The following is a 20,772-nucleotide window of genomic DNA, read 5'->3' on the forward strand; positions in this document are numbered from 1 at the left end:
AGATATTGAAGAAAAATAAAGCAATGGAATTGTCTCTTAGCAATTGAGTTCATGCCTTATAAGTCCTACCCATTTTAGATGACTGCTCCTTAAAATAACTTGCTTTTTTTATTGGCATGGTACAAATAATGTTATTAAATTGTAGGAAAGCAATGGAAAAGATCTAATGAATAAGTCACTCAATTCATTGATTGTGCTCTATCTTTGCATAGCACTATTGATGCAATTAGGTTGTGTCACTCTCGGTTCTAATTATAAAACTTTTGTTATACATCTTTTGTAGCAACTTAAATTGTAAGTTAAGTAGAAGCTAAATGCCACCTTATATATTTCTAGGTCACCTGAGGCCTGAAATAGTATCGGTCATATATGTGGCACATAACATATATTTTATATAAATCACATTCTGCATGGTTTTAAAAATCAGTTGTACAAAAATTCAAACCAAATGTGGTGTGATTATTTGTATTATAAAATAATTCATTATAAGCATTCTTCAAATCGTAGATCTTCATAATATATTTCATTTAGCAAATATTTTTGAGTGCTTCCTATGCTAGACAATGGAAGGGACACTTTGTGTGTGTGTGTGTGTGTGTGTGTGTGTGTGTGTGTGTCTGTGTGCATGTGTGCGGATGAGTGTATAAATAGTTTTGGACTTTCGGTATAGTAAGTTAGATAAGATGTGCACACAAATAAGGCAGTACAATGATAAATGTCTTGGGAGAAGTAAACTGAATGCTGTAGAAGGTTAGAGGACAAAAGACCACTTCCTGCTGGTTGAGCTATTATGATTACTTAGACAGGGTGACATGTTAGAGAACTGGAAAGATTAGCAGAGAGGTTGTCAGGTTTAGTAATTAAGGCAAGATTGAAGAGGCAGGTAGATTGGAGGGGCTTTCAGTGTCAAAACAATGAGTTTAAACTTTGTTCAGTAAGCACTGGGGAGCCACTGACATTTTTAATCAAAGTCTTATCTAGGAAAATTTGTTGGCAGTCATTTGTAATTTCAATTTTTTTTTAAAATTGTTTGCTGTTAGTCTTTTAGTCACCTTACTTTTGTAAAAAACAAAGATGTGTTTATAAATAAATGAATTTTAAAATTGATTCATTTCTAGTGTTTCTAAAATGGTGCTCAATAAGTTATTTTCAGATGTAATTAGAATTCAGTAGGAAAAGCTGCTTAGTTAAGATATCAGCAGTATATGAAATGGGATAAAATGCCACTTTTCATGCTTTCTAAAATCACTTTTAGGGATTTTATGTCTCATTTCTCCAAATGAAACAATGCAGTTCTACCTGGATAGAATGAATGTCTATAATGAAAAGAGCTTTATATCAACAGTCCTTTTAGATTTTGTTCTTAATTTTGCCAAATATTTGTATAACTTTGCAAAAAACTCTATTTCTCTGCCTTCTTCTGTAGTAGAGAAAAAACAAAACTAACCAGTAGGAGTGACAGCCTACCTCACAGGGTTGTTGTGAGGCTCTTCCAATTCCAATATGAAGTGCTATGTAAATATTCTGGAAATGTTGAGTACACAGCAATGGATTTTTTTACTCTTTGTTAGTAGAAACTGCTATAGACTAGAAATGCAACTTTTTAAATAATAAAGACTATATATAATAAGGTTGGCTATTGTTTTCCATGCGTAGTATGCCTTAGGGAATTTAGAGCATAAAATGGTTCCCACCTGCTAGTATTAATGAAGTACAATATTTACCTCACGGTGAAATCATGGTTTTAAAACGGCACAACTAGAGAAGCAGTGTGTTCTTCTGAGCCATATGAGAAACCAGGAGGTTGGGAACACTAATTCTGGCATAATTACTAACTGTGTCACTAGGCAGGTCAGTAATCCTTTTTGTACCTCCATTTTCTGACTAGACTGCCCAAAGCTTACCTAGCCAAAAGTAAGGAACTGCAGCATTCCACAACATGAAAATATGGGAGACTAACCAAACGCTACTGCATAAATATTTTAAGAATAAGATTGTGAGAACATGAACAACATACTGCTCTGAGTTGTGATTGAGGGGTGGGGGGGAGTAGAATATGTGTCTAGGAAGAATTTGTGGTTTCCTTTCTGGAGATCTGGTCACATCTCAGGTCGTTTGCTGTCTGAAGAACCTACAAAAGATCATATTTGGTTCTAATCCTTGTTTTTGGTGATATTTCAGCCTCTTCTGAGATGTACTCAGCATCTCTTAAGGAGGGTTAGCCTTCTGAGCAGCCCTGACGGCCTTCATCTCTCTCCGAGGTTTTGGAAGGATATAGTCTGAGTCTAGGACTATAGAGACTTTTCCTTTCTCGTCCTGATTCAGAGACTGTGTGTCTTAGGAAAAAAAAAAATACTCAATGGAATTTTATTCCATGATCAATTTGTTGTAAAGGTTTAATAATAATAAATATAAGCAAGTTGTTTTTCTTGTGAATGCATTTTGGGGTTCAGAGCAAGGATTTCCTTTCTCTGCTTTTGACTCAAATGTGAAGGAAGATTCAGAATAGTCTTAAAAATATCAGTTTATATCATTAATTAGAAGCATTTCTTTTATCAGAAGTTGGGGCTGAATCTGACTAGATCCTTTCAGGGCTTAAAAAGTTATGAGCACAATTTCACAAATGAGAAATTACTTTGAATGCTTTCCCTTTTTTCTATACTTTTTATATGCCAGAGAGAGCTTGCTGTGTTGAATTGAATCAAATCAAAGCATGCCTAGTAAAAAAATAATAGCCCCTGACTTGAGAGCTAGAATTTAGTTCATTTGGAAACCAGAAGATCCTGGCTCAGTTTTAATGTATGAAAACTCTCCAAACCACCTTGGCTAGAACCTCATATTATAGAACCAGACTATAAAACATGAGGACCAAGGACTCTCCACAGTGGTGAGATCTGCTGTTATTTCTCAGCAAACCAATCCAAGGTGAATTGTAGTCTACGGACTGTGTGGTCTAGTTCAGGCTGCAACATCAGCATGAAACACCAGCATGAATGGTGGAAGACCAAATTCAGGAAAGAGGGAAACCACAAAGACAGCCGAGAGGAAGGAGTTGCTTGAGTAGTCACCAGGGCACATTTTAGACATTCAAACATTCCTCTCCATGTCTTCTCCACAAAAAGATCACAGAGGGATCAAAGGAAGGGGGAAACTTTGACTCAAAAAGAAAAAAAAATTAATATAAAATGATCATCCATACTGCCTGGGACTTCTAAAATGTTTAATGGGTATGTACACCAGCTTAAACACATTTGACCAAAACATTTCCCTCATATCTTTGTCTTTTAATGATACTATATAATCCAAAAGACTATTTACTCCCTCTGGCCCATTTGCCTACTGTCTAGAATCCCATAGGAACAGGATAGGAAGGCTTAGAGAGTTCTTGTTCTCCAATCAGCTTTCATGGTGCTACTTGTTTACTTCCATTTAAAGTATATCTAAAAATCTTTATTCTCTTTTTAGGTAACAGTATGACTAAATACACTGAGAAACTAGAAGAGATCAAAAAAAGTGAGTAAATGCGATTGCTGGTTTGGGAAAATGGAATTCTATAGTTCTAAAATCTGGGTATTTTATTAGGAACCCTAACTATACACTATAGCTAACGCACTCGCTAGCTGTGGGGCCCGAGACCTGAAACCATGGCAGAGAGTTCTGGGAGTCACATGAGCCCAGAAGGATGTGGGAAACACTGTGTATCATCCTGGCAAGCTCTTAAGATTGTGGCTTGTGGTTCTGAGTTCTTCCCGACATACGTCCAGTGGGAGATGTGAACACTGGAGTGTGGAGGGAGGTCCGCTGGAATGAGCTCTAGCTAAGCAGTCAGACCCCAAGCTTCTAGTTTCATTGCACTACAGCTTTCAAGGCCTTTCTCAAGGTACTTAATCTTTTCTTTCTATTTTCTAATACCTGAGATGTTACTTTATATCATCCTATGAATGTAAATTAGGGAATATTCAGGAAAGACATTGGGGTGTTAGAAAGAGCTTTTTCTCAAAGAAGTATTATGCATTATCAATTCACTGCAATGTGGTTTTCTTTTAATTAAAAATCATATTTCATGCACATCCTTTTTTAATTAATCTTATGCAGAGATATGCTCCTAGTCATTGAGTGCATTGCCCTTGCACAAAATCAAAATTTTTCAATCTGCTTTCAAAAGAGAAATAAAATGTAAACATCAAAGCCAGAATTAAAGAAGTAGAAACATCTGTTTTCTAAAGACAAATTTGTTCATATCCTAAGTAGGAGACCCAATACTAGGAGGGTATTTAGCAGATGGTAGTAAAGAGGTACTCTGATAGCAGTTCAGGACTTGGCTCTGATAATAGACTTTCTCTTGGAAGAGAAAACCACAAGTCCAGAATATGCCCAAACTTTTTCGTATACAGCAGACTTTTTCATCTAAAATGATACTGTTTCTGTTCTTTTTGAATTACTGCTGTATTGGGAAACTCCAGACAATAGATGTGGACTGAGGAGCAGCTTTAAGCTGACTCTGTTTTTATTTGCCACTTTCAGTCCATAAGGGCTAATCCTATAGACATTTTTAAAAATGCAGAATGTCCCAATATCTTTCTCTTTTCATCTTATACATTTTATAATATATGTAAATATATATAATATATACTACATTTTTTAACTGTGTAAAAAATCTTGTTTACTCACTTCTGTTTTATTGTTGTCGTTCTTAATTAATCCTAGGCAGACAAAATTCAGCTGGCTGCTTCTATTATGGTTTGTAGTCGCTTTCAGCTCCCATCCATTTGTAGCTGAGTGTGAGCTCCATTACACGCACCAGAACCTTGCCTCATAAAAATGTCCTGTTCCATCCAGATTGCCAAAACCCTGTTTAAAACATTTCTTAAAATTACAATGTGGTTTCTTTAATATCTAAACTTAAAAGGGAAATTATCTTCCCAAAGAAATACCTTTGGAATAAAGTCTTTGAAAATGCTCACTTCACATTGCCTTTTTAGAAGTTACGGTCTTTCTTTTAGTAAGACAGGAGGTCCCTGTCTCCTTATTTCACATACTTTGTGCTGATTCCCTGACTAGAATTACTTCACACTCTGGTTTGGGGTCTACATTTTAGAAGATATTTCCCTCTCACTTCCCGCTTTCTGTTCTAAGTGTTCTTTTGGGTAGAAAGGGAAGAGAATATTGTCTTGTTTCACGACACCCTAGACCCATCATTGAACTCAGATTACCTTAGGTGCTATGTCTGTCTGTGAAATCACAAACATTGTTCTGTTACCTCCTTTGATTTGTCTTCCACTGGGAGCCCAACTTCCCTTTGCTAATAACGTGTTTTAGCAGAACTCTGAAAACACAGAAAAACTCTGTAATCTGAATATTCTTTCAACTCTGCCTGGGGAAAATAGACACTGCATCCATTGACTGCTCACAAAGCCTATTCTTGATTTCTGGTGGTTAGGTGACACTAGTTGGACACAGTATGAAACATCCTAGATAGTCAGGTCTCTGTCCTTACAGTAACTCGAGAGAGACAGACTTAGACCCCGGATTTACTGGAGAAGCAAAACTTGATAACATATCTTAAACTAGGATTGTCTTCAACACAGAGTTTGGGAGAAGCTACGGTAGCAGAAGCCACATTCTTAAAGCTCTGTGCACTCTTGCAAGGACACACAGACAGAGCTTTCCAAGTTGTCCTTTTTATAAAATTTAAAACTTACTGTAAAACGTTTAGTTTGATCTTTTATCTCTGAGTAATAATGTCAGAAAGTCCTAATGATGGCTGTCCTAAACCAGAACCAGGTATGTAGAGTTCAGGCTTAAATGTGCAGTGAAATTTCTAGTGTTGGTGCAGAGGACCTTAGACATGCCAATTATTAGAAAATAGCAAAGGCTGCTTTTTGTTGTTGTTGTTTGTTTGTTTGTTTTTTTGTTTTTACGGTAATCTCTATTTAGTTAATGGGGATTTTAACATGTACGTTTTGTTCTTAGTATGTGAAGAATTGGAGAAGAAGGATTTCAAACTATATATACATACCAAAAGAATATCACTGGATAAATGTCGTAGTACAACTGCTTAAAAGCATAAAGGCATTTATGTTGGCTTTTCATTAGTTGATGTTTAGCCATTTTTGTTTACATAAATGCCTTTTGGTAGGCAAGTTGGTGTCAGTTGAGTGGAAGACAAGTTATTCAGTTGCGCTTTTTAAAACTCTGCTCAGCCTATTTGGATTTGCTTCCTGGCAGGCTTTAGAAGCCTTGTTGTGTGCAGAAGAAGTTGCTCTAAGAATTTTCTAGAAATTTTCTGGTCAGCTATTGGCCAAACTGTTCTCTTTAAGATATTTTAGAACAGAGAATCCTTGATTCTCTGTAAAAAAGAACCTTGATATATTTACAGGAGGCTGATTTTTAAGGTAATATAATTTCCTGAATCTGAGTTTTAGGGTATTTGGTAAACCAAGCTAAAATTATCCTACAAAGAAGCCATCCAGTCTATGCTGATTTTTTTTTTTTTTTTTTGGAAAATTCATGGAAATGATTAGTTATACCAGATAAATAATCTTAAATACCTTTAATCCTTTGCTTTGTTGCCAGGAGTCTTGATTTATGAGTTATTTATACTATAAAGGCCATAGCAGTTGTCCAGCCAACCTTCAGTAATTCTGAAATAATGAGGCAGTATTTAAGGAGTCATGGTCACCAATATAAAACGTAGAAGAGGAGTTGAGGGTTGAAGGGTGGGACAGAGTTCAGCACTAAAAACTCTTCAGAATTGGCAGTCATCTTCAGAAAAGTTATAAGGAAGCTAACCCTCAACATGCAGCGATGGGACAGATACTAGATAAAGTGAGATTGGTTCCATTTTTTTAAACTGTTTAACATGGTAGGAAGAATTATTAACACAAACGAGTGCAGAAGTACCTCATTTCAGTTATGTCTCAGAAGTATAAAGGTAGCACTGAATAAATACAGGTTGATTTTTACTGAAGTGGAGCTGAAGAGAAACTGATAGGAAGAGGTTATCAGGACCGAAGTAACTTATAGTTTTATAGCCCTCGAAAAAACTGTTGTCCTGTGTAACTAGCATGGTTTGTCATTTCAGGAATATTATTGCTCTCTTTTCAGGCTGGAATCAGAACAGTAGGGTGTAAAGATCTTGCCAGCTGTGTGACCTGGGGCAATTCAGCTTCTTTGGGTTTCTGTCCTCACTCGTAAAATGCAAACATTTATTCCCTGCTTTGTTTCGGAAAGGATTCTAGGCATTTACAAACATGCATGCAATGTAATATGGTAAAAGTGGAGATAACGTAGTAAAAGGGAAATGTTAGACTGATAAAATGCAGGTTGAGGGATAAAGTCGCTATATGCGAAAATGTGGCTTACAAATTCAACTTTAAGCTTCTGAATGGCCAAAACAAGGGGAAAAAATGAAGAGCTGATAATAATACCTGCCACATCAAATCTTGAGGGTATCATGAAGATCAAATGAGATAATATACATAAAATCATATAAATAACTGAAAAATATATAACTCGATGACTAAAAAGAATTAATAGCTCTAAGAAAGTCAAATAAACCTAGAAAAGTATTTGTCCTATCCTGTTTTTCAGACTATAGATACAAAAAAGATGAACTTTTCAAGAGACTAAAAGTTACAACTTTTGCCCAGCTGGTAAGTTTAATGATCTTCCACTGGAGGAAAGAATTTCTAATTTGTGTTGCTTCTTGTGAGTATTTCTAAATTTGATTCTAGATAATGTTTGCAAAGGGGTTTCTTCTCATTCTTTGTATTTCACCTATGGAAAGATTAATTGGTTTGTGGTATGTGTTCACACTAGGGCGGTACAAAGATTTTTTCTTTTCTTTGGTAAGAATTCTGTAAAGTAAAATATTATGCATTCTACTTATAATTCATCAAATTTGTGGTTTAGATGTCATTTTTTCCTAGTACCTTTAATTAAATATTTAGAATCTAGAATTCCAGGTTCTGGATTGTTTGGACATTTTTTTCTTTGTGAAAACCAAGGGATCTCCCTTCTTCTATAAATTAGCTCTTTTCCAGGTCATTCTACCTTGGGATATTTTCTTACTTTGGGCAAATCACATTATTCCTTCATTTAAAACTGTGGACTTTCTAGCCCCCAAACAAGAGTTACATTGGTATAACTCCACGTGGATCCTGAGTCTTGGGAGTTAAGCTGTGCAAAGTGCTTTAAAAATAAAAACTGTGTGTAGATATAAATAATGCTGTAATCAGTATATTGGTAATTACATTTATTTCTTCATCGCATGAAGAATTGCTGATGCAATTCTGTGTTATTACTGTAAGTCAGGATTGCATTTTCAAGAAATGATGTGTTGTGTTGGGACCAGAATACATACAGATGTACTTTTAAACTCTTATTCATGTTCTCCTAAATTATCCTTTTGATTTTTTAAGTTTGTTTGTGAAGCTTTTAAATTAATCTTTTCTTCTGTAATGATCATCTGCAGTGTAATTACCACCACCAAAGTAAGGGGGCCTGAGATTCAGCCTACAATTGAGGACACCAACAGCCCTTTAAAACAGGAGGATCTTTGATGCTTGTTGTTTCCTCATCTTTTACAAAGGACAAAACTGCCTCTATCAAAAAACAAACATGTACACATTTCATCCTTTTTCTATCAGGTCATCCAAGTTGCTTCCCTATCCGATCAAACACTGGAAGTGACAGCTGAGGAGATTCAAAGACTAGAAGGTAATGAGAATGGTTATTGAGGATGTGGGGAAAATAACAGATTAACCATTTGAGAAAGGACACGCAGTTCACATTTGCTGTTTTGTTCACAGGGGCTTGGGACTTTGATGTGCCTGTTTGTAATTATATTGCTACTCTCAGAGAAATGTTATCTGGTACTTCAATTGTTAAGTCTTATTTCTTTACAACAGCCATCCGGTTTTCTGGCTCTAAAGTTTGTAATTTTGAATGTTTTAGATGTTTCACTTACTGATCACTTTTTTCCAGCAAACATTTTTAATACCTTCCGTGTAAGTACAAGTCACAGTATTTGGTGCTATGATGCTACATAGATAAAAACAAAAAAAACAAAAAAAAACACAGCTCTTCTCACATGGAGGTTGTAGTCGTATGTGTACATGCACACATGTGTGGAGGGGTGGGGTGGGTGTGGGTGTTGGGTGAGGAGAGTGATGACAGGAACATGAAATTACATGGTATGGGATTTAATAATGGAGGTATGGAAGGGAACTGTCATTTGTTGACTATATTGCTAGATACTTCACATAGGTTTTCTTATTCAACCTTCTCAAAAACTCTAGTAGGAAGATGTTAATTAATTAACAAATTAATTAACAAATAATTACTTGCTCAAGGTGGTACAGCTAATAAGTGATGGACTTGGAATACAAATCCAAGTGTCTCCGGTAGCAAAATCCAGTGTCTTCTCACTACCTACTTTGCCTCCCTAAGGGATTCTGGAAAGTGCCTTTAGAGAGATGCTGGGTGCTGTGGGAGTTCCGAGGAAGGAGAAGGTACTTTCCAGTTAGGAAGCTGAGGTAGACTTCCTCAAGGAGAGCGCTTTTGACTTGGCCTTGAAGCGGGAGTAGAATTCAATAGGTGCAAGTTAAGGGTGAGGCCCTTGCAGGGTGAGGCCCTTGCAGGCTGAGGAGCAGCCGCGCAAAGACATCAAGATGAAGGCGTGCCGAGCAAGTTTGGAGAATCACGTAGTCCAAGCTGGCTGTGGTCCAAGGCAGGAGTAGGTATTGGGGAGGAGATAAGGCTCAATAGATAGGTAGGCTCCAGATTCCCTTGCTTAAATACCGAGTTGAAAATAAAACCTCTTCGTTGTACTCTCATGAAAAGGATACACAGAATTAAGGTCTTTATTTAATCCTCAAGTACCCGACAATCAACGTGTGGCTGTGTATTGAAGGGGAATGTGTTGTGTGAGGGTTGATGTAGGCCAGGAATTTGACTTCTGATTTCAAGACAAGTTTCTCAGGAAGTTTGAACACTGGGTTTATGCAACTCAACTGTCATTTCCCTGGGCTGGTTTTTGTTAGGGAAGATAAAGAGAATCTGGAAAAGACAGGAATTTATCTTTGACAGATGCCTCTCACCTGGCAGAGAAATAAGGGCTCTTTGTAACAGAGATAATTGAGTCTCCTCATACAATTTTAGCCCAGTTATATAAGAACCTGGATTTGGGCTTTTAATTCATTGTTGAGATTTGCAAGCAGCAGAACATATGGGCACATGCAATTTTCTCTTCTGAGATAAATGTGCACAGCAAAATAGGCTCTTTTAAAGTAGGACACCATAATGTGTGAGTAATATTAGTGTTTTTCTAGTGCCCTACGCAGAATAATAACTCACTCAGGAATGGCCTGTAGAACATATTGTTGTCTGTATGCATTTTGACTATCTTTGAAGGAATAAAAATTATTTTTATAATGTTTATTGTGGAGTTTTTTCCTGATTTAACAGTATGTTTATAGAAAATTTTAAAATGCAAAAAAAATATGATAAAGAAAATTGAGCTAACTAATAACAGTCCTCTTTCCCCCATCCAACTCCCCACCCCAATCAAATCCATACTCTTTATATATTTTTTCACTAACGTTTTATCATGCCTACTTTCCTAGGTTATTAAAACAGATTTCAAAAGCATATCGTAAAGTTTGTATTGTCTTGCAATGTCTATCCTTTGGATATATCATATTTTAAAAAATTATTCTATGGGTGAGCGTTACTGTTTTTTCTGGTTGTTCACTTTTATAAAATAATGCTTCAGTGTATAGACAAAGTTTTGTGTGATTCTGGTTATTCCTTGAAGATCGATTGCTGCAGATGGTCAGAGCCGGTAACCCTGGTAAGACCCTGGATGCTTATTGCCACAGTAACCCCCAGCATGGTGACACCTGTCACACGCCTGCACAGAGTGGGTGAGAATGCCTGTCTCCCCACCCCCAGCCAACAAGGAATAATCACCATGGTTGTCAATATTTGCCAAGTTGATAGCTGAAATATGGCATCTCCTCGTTTTGATTCGGATTTTTTTGATAAGGAGGCTAAGCCTTTCGATTTGTCAAAGCTCTGTATTATTAGGGTACATTTATACAATGGAAACCAACACAGCCTTGAAAATGAGTGAGATAAATCTTCTCTGGCTGATTTGGAACAATTTCCAAGCTATATTATTGATAACAAATAAATAAATAAATTTGTCTTGTAAAACAAAACAAACAAAACACCAAAGTATAGAGCAGCATGCATGGGATGCTCCTGTATAGGTGAAGGGGGTGGGGGGGTCGGGCAGTAAAATATATGCAGAAATATATTGTTGTATTTTTGGAAGGAAGAATAACTGTGTGACGGTGGTTCCCTTGAGGAGGAAGCCTGAGGGCCTGTGGGTCTGGAAGGGGAAGAAGACTTCCTTTCTGTATTGACAATTTTATCTTGATTGCATGTTTCCCTTGTGCACATGGCCCTTTTTCAATTAAAGAGCTAGTTAATTAAAAAACTCTTTGTAAATTAAATATCCTAACCTTTTCTCATTCATATATGTTACAGATAATTTTCCTTATTTGTTAGTCACCTTTTAATTTTCTTTGTGTTGGTTTTTGACATATATACGATTTTTTCATTTTTACATGATGAAATCTATTAGCCTTTACTGTTGTATTTTTCATATTGTTTTAACCTCAGAAAATTCAAAGTAAGATAAATTACTCTGCTGTATTTTCTTGTATTGGTTGCTTTTGTTTTATTTGTCTTATTTTGTTTTACATTTAATCCATGTTTTCCTTGAAATGATGGGGTCACTTAGTTCATTTTTGAGAAAATGTCTGTCAGATACCAAAATCTAAGTAACCATAGTTTTTCCTATCAGTGTTTCTTCCAAGTAGAAAGGATGGTCACAGAAAAGTCATTAGTTCAGTTCGCAATTCAACTCTCACACTTGTGCTTTTCCTTGAGAGACATACCAGGTCCTTTTGTGTGCAGCAAACTTGCTTTATGTGTACTTCCCATTTCTTCACACAGAATATTAAAATGACAGGAACTTAAGGATGGGATTTAATAAAATTATGAATTTTTACTGCTTCATCCAGGGCATTTTTTTAGTGAGACTGGCATATTGTTACGGTGAGTGTGTGCATGATGGTGAGAAATACAGGGCTTACCTTTTAATACCATTTGGTGCCACTGCCAATTCTTGCTGAGGCACCAGCCGTTTTATCCACCATTTCTTTTGCACCAGCACAAGTATCAACACTTGTGTTGATTCTTACTGTGAAAATAGTTTTCACATTGTGGACCCCCAGAAAGGATCTTGGGGGCTTCCTGGGGACCCACACACTACATTTTGAGAACTTATGCATTAGAATTTCTAGAACAATTTAATAACAGTGCTAGAATTTCCTTTTCTTGACCTAATTTCAATGGAAATGCCTAATAAGAGAATAAAAATCCTGAGATCAAATTATTCATTCGTTTGCCAATTTTAGACAATGATTCTACAACTTCAGACCCTGATGCTGAACTCACTGCCAGGACCAATGGGAAGGGGAGCCCTGGTGAGGAGCCGCCTAGTCCTGTCCAGTTCATAAACAGGGCAGGAGCCGGGGACTCCAGTCGCTCAACGCTTCAGAGGTACTCTAGTCCGACTCGTGTGTTCACTAACATTTTACCTTCATGATCATCTAGAGCCCAATGTCAGTGATTTAATAACCTTAGAAATAGAACTGGCAGTAGTGAAGTTCCACATTTTAATCCCAGCCTTTCTACTTTGTCTTTATATAAATGCCACCTCCTGAGTTTTTTCACGGCATTCTTAATCAGTTAATGTAAAAATATATTAATAGGAGAATATTCATTTTCACTCCTCAGTTCCATTGTTCTCAGCCTTCTGACATGCAAGTTTGCTATAAGGGTTTTGCTTTACAACTACTATCTTTTGACTCAAAGAGTATGAATTTTTCTTTTTCCCTTTTCTGTGCCGCAGCTTGTAATTACCCTGTCTAGAATCAGAAAAATACTTCCACTGTCGCACACGGTGCTCTGCTATTGAATAGGTGCAAAGGAGAGTGAAAGCAGCCCTCTGCTTCTGCCCTTGGTGTTGATTGTAAGACCACAGTGACTGGCCCTTCTTATCCCGTGGACTAGGATGCAGCATTTTCTCACAAATATTACCTATTGATTATAAGACAATGCTGACTTTCAGCACATGCTAGAAAAAGAATTGCTATCATCAGTTCCACTATTATTATTTTTATAGCTTTCTTTGTGAACTCTAAAATTACATTCAAGAAGAGGTAAGTCAACAGGACTTCCACTGAGGATACAGCTTCCTATCTAATGGATTTCCTTCTCCTTTGGTTCAACAACATATGCACTACACAGCATGTAGTTATCACGTTTATCAGATTTACATGCAGAAGTTGATTTGCCGTGATGGGCATGGAACTGTGCTACCTATTAATCTGTGGTTTGGCATATGTGTCTTAATATTTGTCTAGGAAAGTAAAATCATTTTCTCATTCCAATACAGATACTCCATTACTTGGCCTTTTGTTCATGACACCATTTCTTTGATTCACTTTTTTACCACATTTTGCATAAAATACTAATATGGTGACCATATCACAACAAAATCTTATAAACAAAAGTGGCAGTTGCAAAACCCCACATTTTAATTCCATCTCTTTCCATGAATGCCACCAAATCTAAAAGCCTCTCCAAGCCTCAACTTTTTAACCTATAAAATGCAAGTAAATTAGTACAAATAACATTTAAGGTTCACTGTCCATATTGGATAGATCACTATATAAGTATACGGAATATATTAAAATGTTTTTGTTATTTTATATTACATATAATGTACGTATAAACACCTTTCATTTTTCCTGTCCTAGCAACCTTATTCTTTCCCCCTTTGCTCTACTTTCTTATACGTCTCTAAATCCCCTTGGATTAGCTGTTCCCCTCTTTCTTTCTCCGGATGCTTCTCCGGATGCTGGACGCAGCATGTGCTCTTACGGTTTCTTACGGTTTCTAGCTTCTCAACCATGCTGATGACCTAGCATGCCTTCTCTGAAGAGTAAGTGTGGACATGTGGGTTCCACTTTGAGGTCCAGTGTGATTGAATAGGAATCTACAGGATCCTGCATTCAGAGCCAGAACCGAAACACTATCCATTTCTCCTTTTCTCTTCAAAAGACATTGAGCACTCATCTCACTATTCTGAAGAAACATTTGCCGTTTAAGCCACCAACCCCTGACTGGTTTCTACTGACCTACTTTTTCATTTGCAGCGTCATCAGTGGTGTTGGAGAGCTGGATCTAGACAAAGGGCTAGTGAAGAAAGCAGAGCCCAACACCAAAGACAGACCTTATCCTGACTGCCCCTTCCTGCTGCTAGATGTACGAGACAGAGATTCTTACCAGCAGTGCCACATTGTTGGAGGTAAGAGAGAGAAGGTTTAATAATGTCTTGCTCCCAAGACATTGAGTCCAGGGGTACTTGAAATACATCCCCTGGTTAACAGTTAAGGAAACCATACATTAGCTGGATCCATTATGGCTCTACTATAAGGCTCTAAGAGAGGCCGGAGATGTTCTCAGATGGCTCAGGGGCCCAGTGCTAAAACTCAGAACAGTGAAGCGAAGCTTCATATTTTGTTCATAATGTCCTCTTTCTTTTCTTCACAAAACTGTTTAAGTTTGTGGCATGTCAGTTTTGAAGATGTATTTCTTTAGCTCTTAGATCTTAAACCAGCTGGGAATTGGAGCCAAATTGTACTAATGGAACTATAGACTTCATAAGTTTTTTCTTCTCTTTGCAGCTTACAGTTATCCAATTGCAACTCTATCTAGAACAATGAACCCTTATTCAAATGATATTCTGGAATATGTATCCTTTGTTGCATTTTAAGGAGTTGGGTGGTATGAGGATTGTGAGAATCAAACTTACCATGCATCATGTTCCTGTAAGAAAACTCTGTGAAGGACCTTTCATATTAATCAGCTTCACATATTTTAGAATTTGCTGAGAATCCTGATTCTATTAAGGCAGATGCTTCCAGACCATACTACTTTGGGCAGAAAACATTAGGTTAACGGTTATGATTCACTGAAAGTTAGTCGTAAGACTTTTTTTTTCCAGAAAGCTTTCCCAGGTAAAACTTAAGAAGTAAACCATTTTCCTTCTATTTAAAATTTTTTTCTTCTTGAAATTTTAATTTGTTCTGCTCATAAAAATCACACAAGTAGAAAATTCAAATACTGAAAAATATAAAAAGGAAAATCGGAATCTCTTATAATCTCACAATTGAGAAGCAACTCCTATTACATTTTTGGTATGTTTTATTCCAGACTGTCTTCCATGTGTTTTGTTAAACAAAGTTGAGATCATCCTATAAATAAATATAATTTAGTGTCTTGCTTTTTTCTACTTCATATTAGCGTGTGTTTCCCCATGGTAACACAAGCTCTTTATAAACTTCATTTTTGATGCTGGATCATATCTCATCTTCAGATTTACTGTAATTTATTAAGCCATTCCTCTGTATTGGATTTTAGGTCATTTCCATTTTTTTACTATTATAAATAAGGCTGCAGTTGGGCACATTGAATACCAAAGTTTTTCTGTTTCCTCGTCTGTAAAATGGGGATTGTAACAGTTACTTTCTAGGGCTGTAAGGATAAACGAGCTAAATGGTGTAAAGCATCTAACTAGTGCTGTCTAGGACCATAGTAATATTTGTTTGAAGAAGAAGAGAATACCAGCTTGAGTGGTTTCCATGACAAGAAAAAAATCCAATAACTGCTAGCGTAATGTGTAAAGGGGGCTATTCGCCATTCCTCCGAACTGAGAAAGGTGAACTTGACAGTGCCTTCTTCCTTGGGGATCTCTTATAGTCTAGAATCGTTAGCTCAGTGCTGTCAAACCTTAACTAATATGACTCTTTAGAAAAATGCCCATGGCAAGATCATCATTCTGTACGACGATGACGAAAGACTGGCCAGCCAGGCCGCCACCACCATGTGTGAGCGGGGATTTGAGAACCTCTTCATGCTCTCTGGAGGTGAGCAGGCTTTCATTCTTCCTAGAACTGAAAAAAGATATTTGGACTCACAGCTTTTCAATCCCAGTTCCATCACCTTCTTCCTTTCAGTGCTCAGAATTTAGTATTCTAGAAAGAGAGAAAACCATGCTGGCTGATAGGAGTCAGGAGTTAGGAGAAACTTCCATTAGCTCCATCAGCACATGTTTTTAATTCCTGAAATAATGATGTTGCTTTAGGACTCTATAAGAAATCCTTGATGTTAAATACTTGAGCAAAAGGATTTTTGGAAAAGCTGGTATCTTCTGGTGTAATTTGCTTAATGATGGAGCAGTTAAGAAAAATTTTAGGTCCTTATAATTTTGGCCTCTACTTGGTGACCATAGATTAGAAGTAGTACTGGCTTCTTTCTGGGTTTTGGCTTGGCCCCACCGTTTTAATGTGTCTTTTTCTGATGATCTTCTATACCTAGGTCTAAAAGTCTTAGCTCAGAAGTTCCCAGAAGGACTGATCACTGGTTCCCTGCCAGCCTCTTGTCAGCAGGCCCTTCCTCCTGGTTCTGCTCGGAAGCGATCCAGCCCCAGAGTGCCACCCTCACCAGCTGAGACTAAATGGAGATTTACCCCAGAAGACTTAAAAAAGATAGAATATTACCTGCAAGAGGATCAGGGTCCTGCAGAAAATCCTAGTAAGAGATTTTGACCCTTAGAGATGTTTTCTGTGGAACCTGAGATTTTAAGCTTTGAACATCACTGCATCATATGAGAAGCTTGATCTCTTATAATATCTTCAGATTCTTAAAATATTTGGGGCCTGTGCATGTGGTACAAATGCTGTGTGGGTGGAGGTGATGCCAAATAGTGGCAAGAATTAGGTGTTGAGCACAGACATAGAAAGAGAAGAGCGTTTTGTCAATCAAATTAAGTGTTTATCTCAGGCATAGTTGAGGAATGAAGCATAAGACATTTGGATTCCTTCTTGAAAGGTTTTTGTGCCCTGCTGCTGCTTCTGAGTGCATTTAAAGAAAGCCCTCATGGTTTCTCTTCCCCCCTTATCTTTGACCCACTACTTTATATTCCCTGTCCTCTAATCTGTGCTCACCCTACACCCCTCTCTACCAAAGAAGGAATGAAAGACAGGCTAGGTTGGTTGGGGATGATGGAGAAGGGAAAAAAAAAGGCTATCTCGGTTTCCTTCTTCTATCTCCACTCCCTTCCCCACCTTCAAGCTGATGTCAAGGATGAGGAGTAGGTCATCATTAGCCTAAAGGAGATGCTGGATAGGACTTCACTAGCTGAAAAGTGGTTGCAGAATAAGCCTTCATTAGCTTAAAAGTGTTCTCGGCAGGCTGTCCCTGGAAGCGTCCTTGCCGCTCTGCTCCCTGCTCTCTTGCTCTCTTCAGGTCGACTGAACCAAGCTAACTCCTCTGGAAGAGACTCCAAGGGTGGAAGAGACTCAAAGGTTCCTGGTGCCCGCGGCGGGCAGAGCATGCCCGCTGGGGGTCCCGCCAGCCACCCGAACCCCCGCTCACACAGCAGTGGCCACCTGCAAGGCAAACCCTGGAAGTAAAGACTTTGTCTCTGTTAGGCAAATAAATATTTCCTCTCCTTTCGGAACCCCTGAGCAGCTCCCAAGTTGGTCATTTTCAGAAACTGCTGCAGAGGAAAGACCACAACATGCGGGCTAGGCCCTCTTCCCTCTTCCTGCCTCCCGCCCCCTCCCCACATCCGAGTCAAGAAGGATTTTGAGAAGTAACCATGGAAAACAGAGCTGTGGCAGGCTCCAATATCCTCCCTATTGTTTACAGAATATTTAAGTCTTTGAAACTGAATAAGGGGAAAAAGGTCTGATTTTTTTAGGTTTTTATTACTTTTTTTTTTAATACAGTCCAGCTTGTTTGTTCTCTCTCCTATGTTGTTTTGTAAATACTTCAGTCACATCTGCTGGTGTGTTCTTCCCAAGCAGTTCTTTTTTGTTCACTGTTCTTGGTTTTTACGAAGGATTCTCCAAGCAGGCTTTCCAGATGATTGCCTCAGAAGCTGTCCCCGAGGGTGTCGATGATTTTTAGGTTTCAGCCAGCCAGCAGGCCCCACACCAGACGCAGGCTGGCTTACCGAGGAGCTATCTTCCCAGCGCACACTGCAGGCTCTGTTGTGCATGTGGAGGCCAGCAGCTGAGAGCATTGCTCAATTTTAAGATTTAGTTGAGTAACTCTCACGCTTGCTGATCCTCCATCTCCCTCAATGTTTTCTTGGAGCCAGCAGAGGTGATGGTGTGTGCTCCGCTGTCTTAAGGCAGGGAACAAGGGGCTGGAACCGGAAAGCCCTGTCCATTATATCAAGGGCTGTGTTGAGGGCCGTTTGAAGCCCACCGGAGCTGACCCTCCTCTGCGGTTGGTTTACCAGCTGTAAATTTACATTGCTCAGCTCCGGTTCATACATGTTCTATGGGTAGAAATTATGGCCACTTGAAAACATCAGCTTTGGTTGGGCAACTGCAGGCACACAAGATGCAAAGGACTACACAGTTCTTTGTCAGAGCTGACAACCCCTTAAGCCCTTGCTTTAAAATACAGTATTAGTCTAATTGAGTAATTAGTGCAATTTCCTGCCTACTTTTCATTCTCATGACCCAGCTGTGATTAGGAGATTGTGATTATAGATTCTGGTTTTGGCCGGAATTTTGAATCAGCATTAATTGACTTGCCTAGATGACTGACATTCATCTCATTTAATTGGGGGAACAAAAGACCTCAGGTAAGGATGAGGAACTCTGAAATTGTAAGGAAAAGGAAAAGAGCCTTGTTAATTTTTATGGTCTGTGATCTGTAGCTGTGATGACGGACTAAGGAATAAATTGTGCTCTTTGTCATGGCAACCAGCTTCTGAAAAACCAACTGAAAATTGCCTATCCTTAGGTGGTTACCGCTGCTGGGTAAGATTTGCCTTAACGGTACTATTTTCTCGCCACCAAAAAAAAAACAAAAAGCGCCACAGTATTTCTAGCATGAGGGGCTGTATTTATAAGAGAAATAAAGGTAATAAATAGCTCCTAGAGACATATGGAAAACTAACTTTCTGATTCAGCCTAGCTCTGTTTTAGGGTATGTTTATTCTTCTCCTCTACTTGATTTCCAAAGTGCAACATTTTCCGATGCTTTAGAAATCAAACAAACCAGGGACATTGTTCAGATGTCAAGCCGTGCCCAATTTTCCACAAGATTCAAGAATCTTGTATAAAATTCAGCCAATGTACACATAGCATTAATGAGGAGCCTGTCATGTTTCCCCATAAATTTATTGCCTGAGAACTTAGTTCAGCCTTTTGCTAGTGCCAGAGTGCTGTGGCCTTTTATTTTTCTTTAGAGCATAGGTTAAAAAATGCACGTTTTTCCACACTCAACTTTCCTCTAGCATAGACAAGATTTTCAGCCATTTTGGACACATGAACCTTTTTAAGAAAAATTCTTTTTTCTCTGTAACAAAATTCTGATTTTGCCATTTTAAAGTTTACTAATCAGGAGTTTAGCTTCCCCACCAGATTCTATTCTGAAAATAAATGGTAGTCCCCCTTCGTTCCTATTCTCTGTGTTCACATCACAAAACAACATGAGTGTTAGAGACTCTCGTATATACGTGGAAGTCAGTTTAGCCAAACTGTTGACTAGAATTGCGGTGTATTTACCTGAGAGGTTCGGCAGGTGGAATATATTTATGTGTATTTCTCCATAGTGGTTAGCCCTGTTAGTAAGGGTTTTAAATAGCCACTCCTCAAAAGACTTGTTCTCATTCTGCACTTTGTTAACTATGACATTCAGACATTTTTTTTACTGCTTTTATTGTTCTACTTTCCAAAATCCTTCATTAGACTATTTGGCATGTATTATTTAAATGATCAGCGATTCTTTGTGCAATTATGAATGTTGAAGATTAAACTTACAGTCCTTTATTTGTTGTTCGCTATGAATATGCTGAACTCTGCCAAGCTCTTCCTTCCTCTCTGTGGAGATGATTTGGGGAAGCTGCATGAGAATGGTGTGATTTGAAAGAGAGCCTCTTTTGCTGCATCTCCCAGTAAGGGATATACGCTTGGTATAAATGAATGAGGAAATAATTCCAGTTAGGGGAAGGGAGCTTAGCTTTCTAGTCAGAAGTCCCTGTTTCTTTTCGTGCTCTGGCAGGGACCGACTGCCACCTCACACAAATGGCACCGTGGGTTTCTGTCAGTGTTTCAGGGGTTGACAGGCTGCCTTTGCCTGGGAACTTGATGGAAGGTGCTTTATCCATGTACAACTACAGCTGCATCTCAGCATAGCGAGGGTCAAATTTTAATTAATAAGTTAAATGCTTTAAAGGGGTATGTAATTAAGAAAGGAGGGAAGGAAGGGAGGGAGAAAAAGAAAGGTGAAGAGAAGTAGGAAGGGAGGGAGAGAGAAAGAAGCTACATTACTCATTCAAATATAAAAAGAACATCCTGGGCTGTAATAATGAAAGGTTTAACCTACTGAAAGGTACAGAATGATTCAAAGGCCTAAAGGTAATTTTATTTTTTACCTTTGATAGAAAATCTAAATTGATACAATCATATCGGACTTGGTATAAATCAGAATTTAAAGAGAACAAATAATGTTCGTTAATTGCTCAGGATTTAATCCATAGTACTATTTAGATATACAAAAATTCTTAAGAATTTGGACTACTCATCAGGAAAACAGAACAAAACA

At 38.0% G+C, this 20,772-nt stretch overlaps 1 protein-coding gene across 1 annotated transcript in view; it reads left to right on the forward strand.

Annotated features, from left to right (window-relative positions):
• Positions 1 to 19,997, forward strand: part of CEP41 (centrosomal protein 41) — a 60,083-nt gene extending 40,086 nt beyond the window's left edge. The window contains exons 3-11 of the mRNA XM_037836149.1: positions 3,466 to 3,513; positions 7,594 to 7,655; positions 8,652 to 8,721; positions 12,492 to 12,636; positions 14,298 to 14,449; positions 14,829 to 14,896; positions 15,956 to 16,070; positions 16,522 to 16,737; positions 17,452 to 19,997. Of these exons, the coding sequence (XP_037692077.1) occupies positions 3,466 to 3,513; positions 7,594 to 7,655; positions 8,652 to 8,721; positions 12,492 to 12,636; positions 14,298 to 14,449; positions 14,829 to 14,896; positions 15,956 to 16,070; positions 16,522 to 16,737; positions 17,452 to 17,618 (1,043 nt within the window). The 3' untranslated portion in view covers positions 17,619 to 19,997. The remainder of the gene's footprint in view (positions 1 to 3,465; positions 3,514 to 7,593; positions 7,656 to 8,651; positions 8,722 to 12,491; positions 12,637 to 14,297; positions 14,450 to 14,828; positions 14,897 to 15,955; positions 16,071 to 16,521; positions 16,738 to 17,451) is intronic.
• Positions 19,998 to 20,772: the final 775 nt, after the last annotated feature.

This window comes from Choloepus didactylus, chromosome 5, assembly GCF_015220235.1.
Source record: "Choloepus didactylus isolate mChoDid1 chromosome 5, mChoDid1.pri, whole genome shotgun sequence".
In the NCBI taxonomy this organism is placed as follows: Eukaryota; Metazoa; Chordata; class Mammalia; order Pilosa; family Megalonychidae; genus Choloepus; species Choloepus didactylus.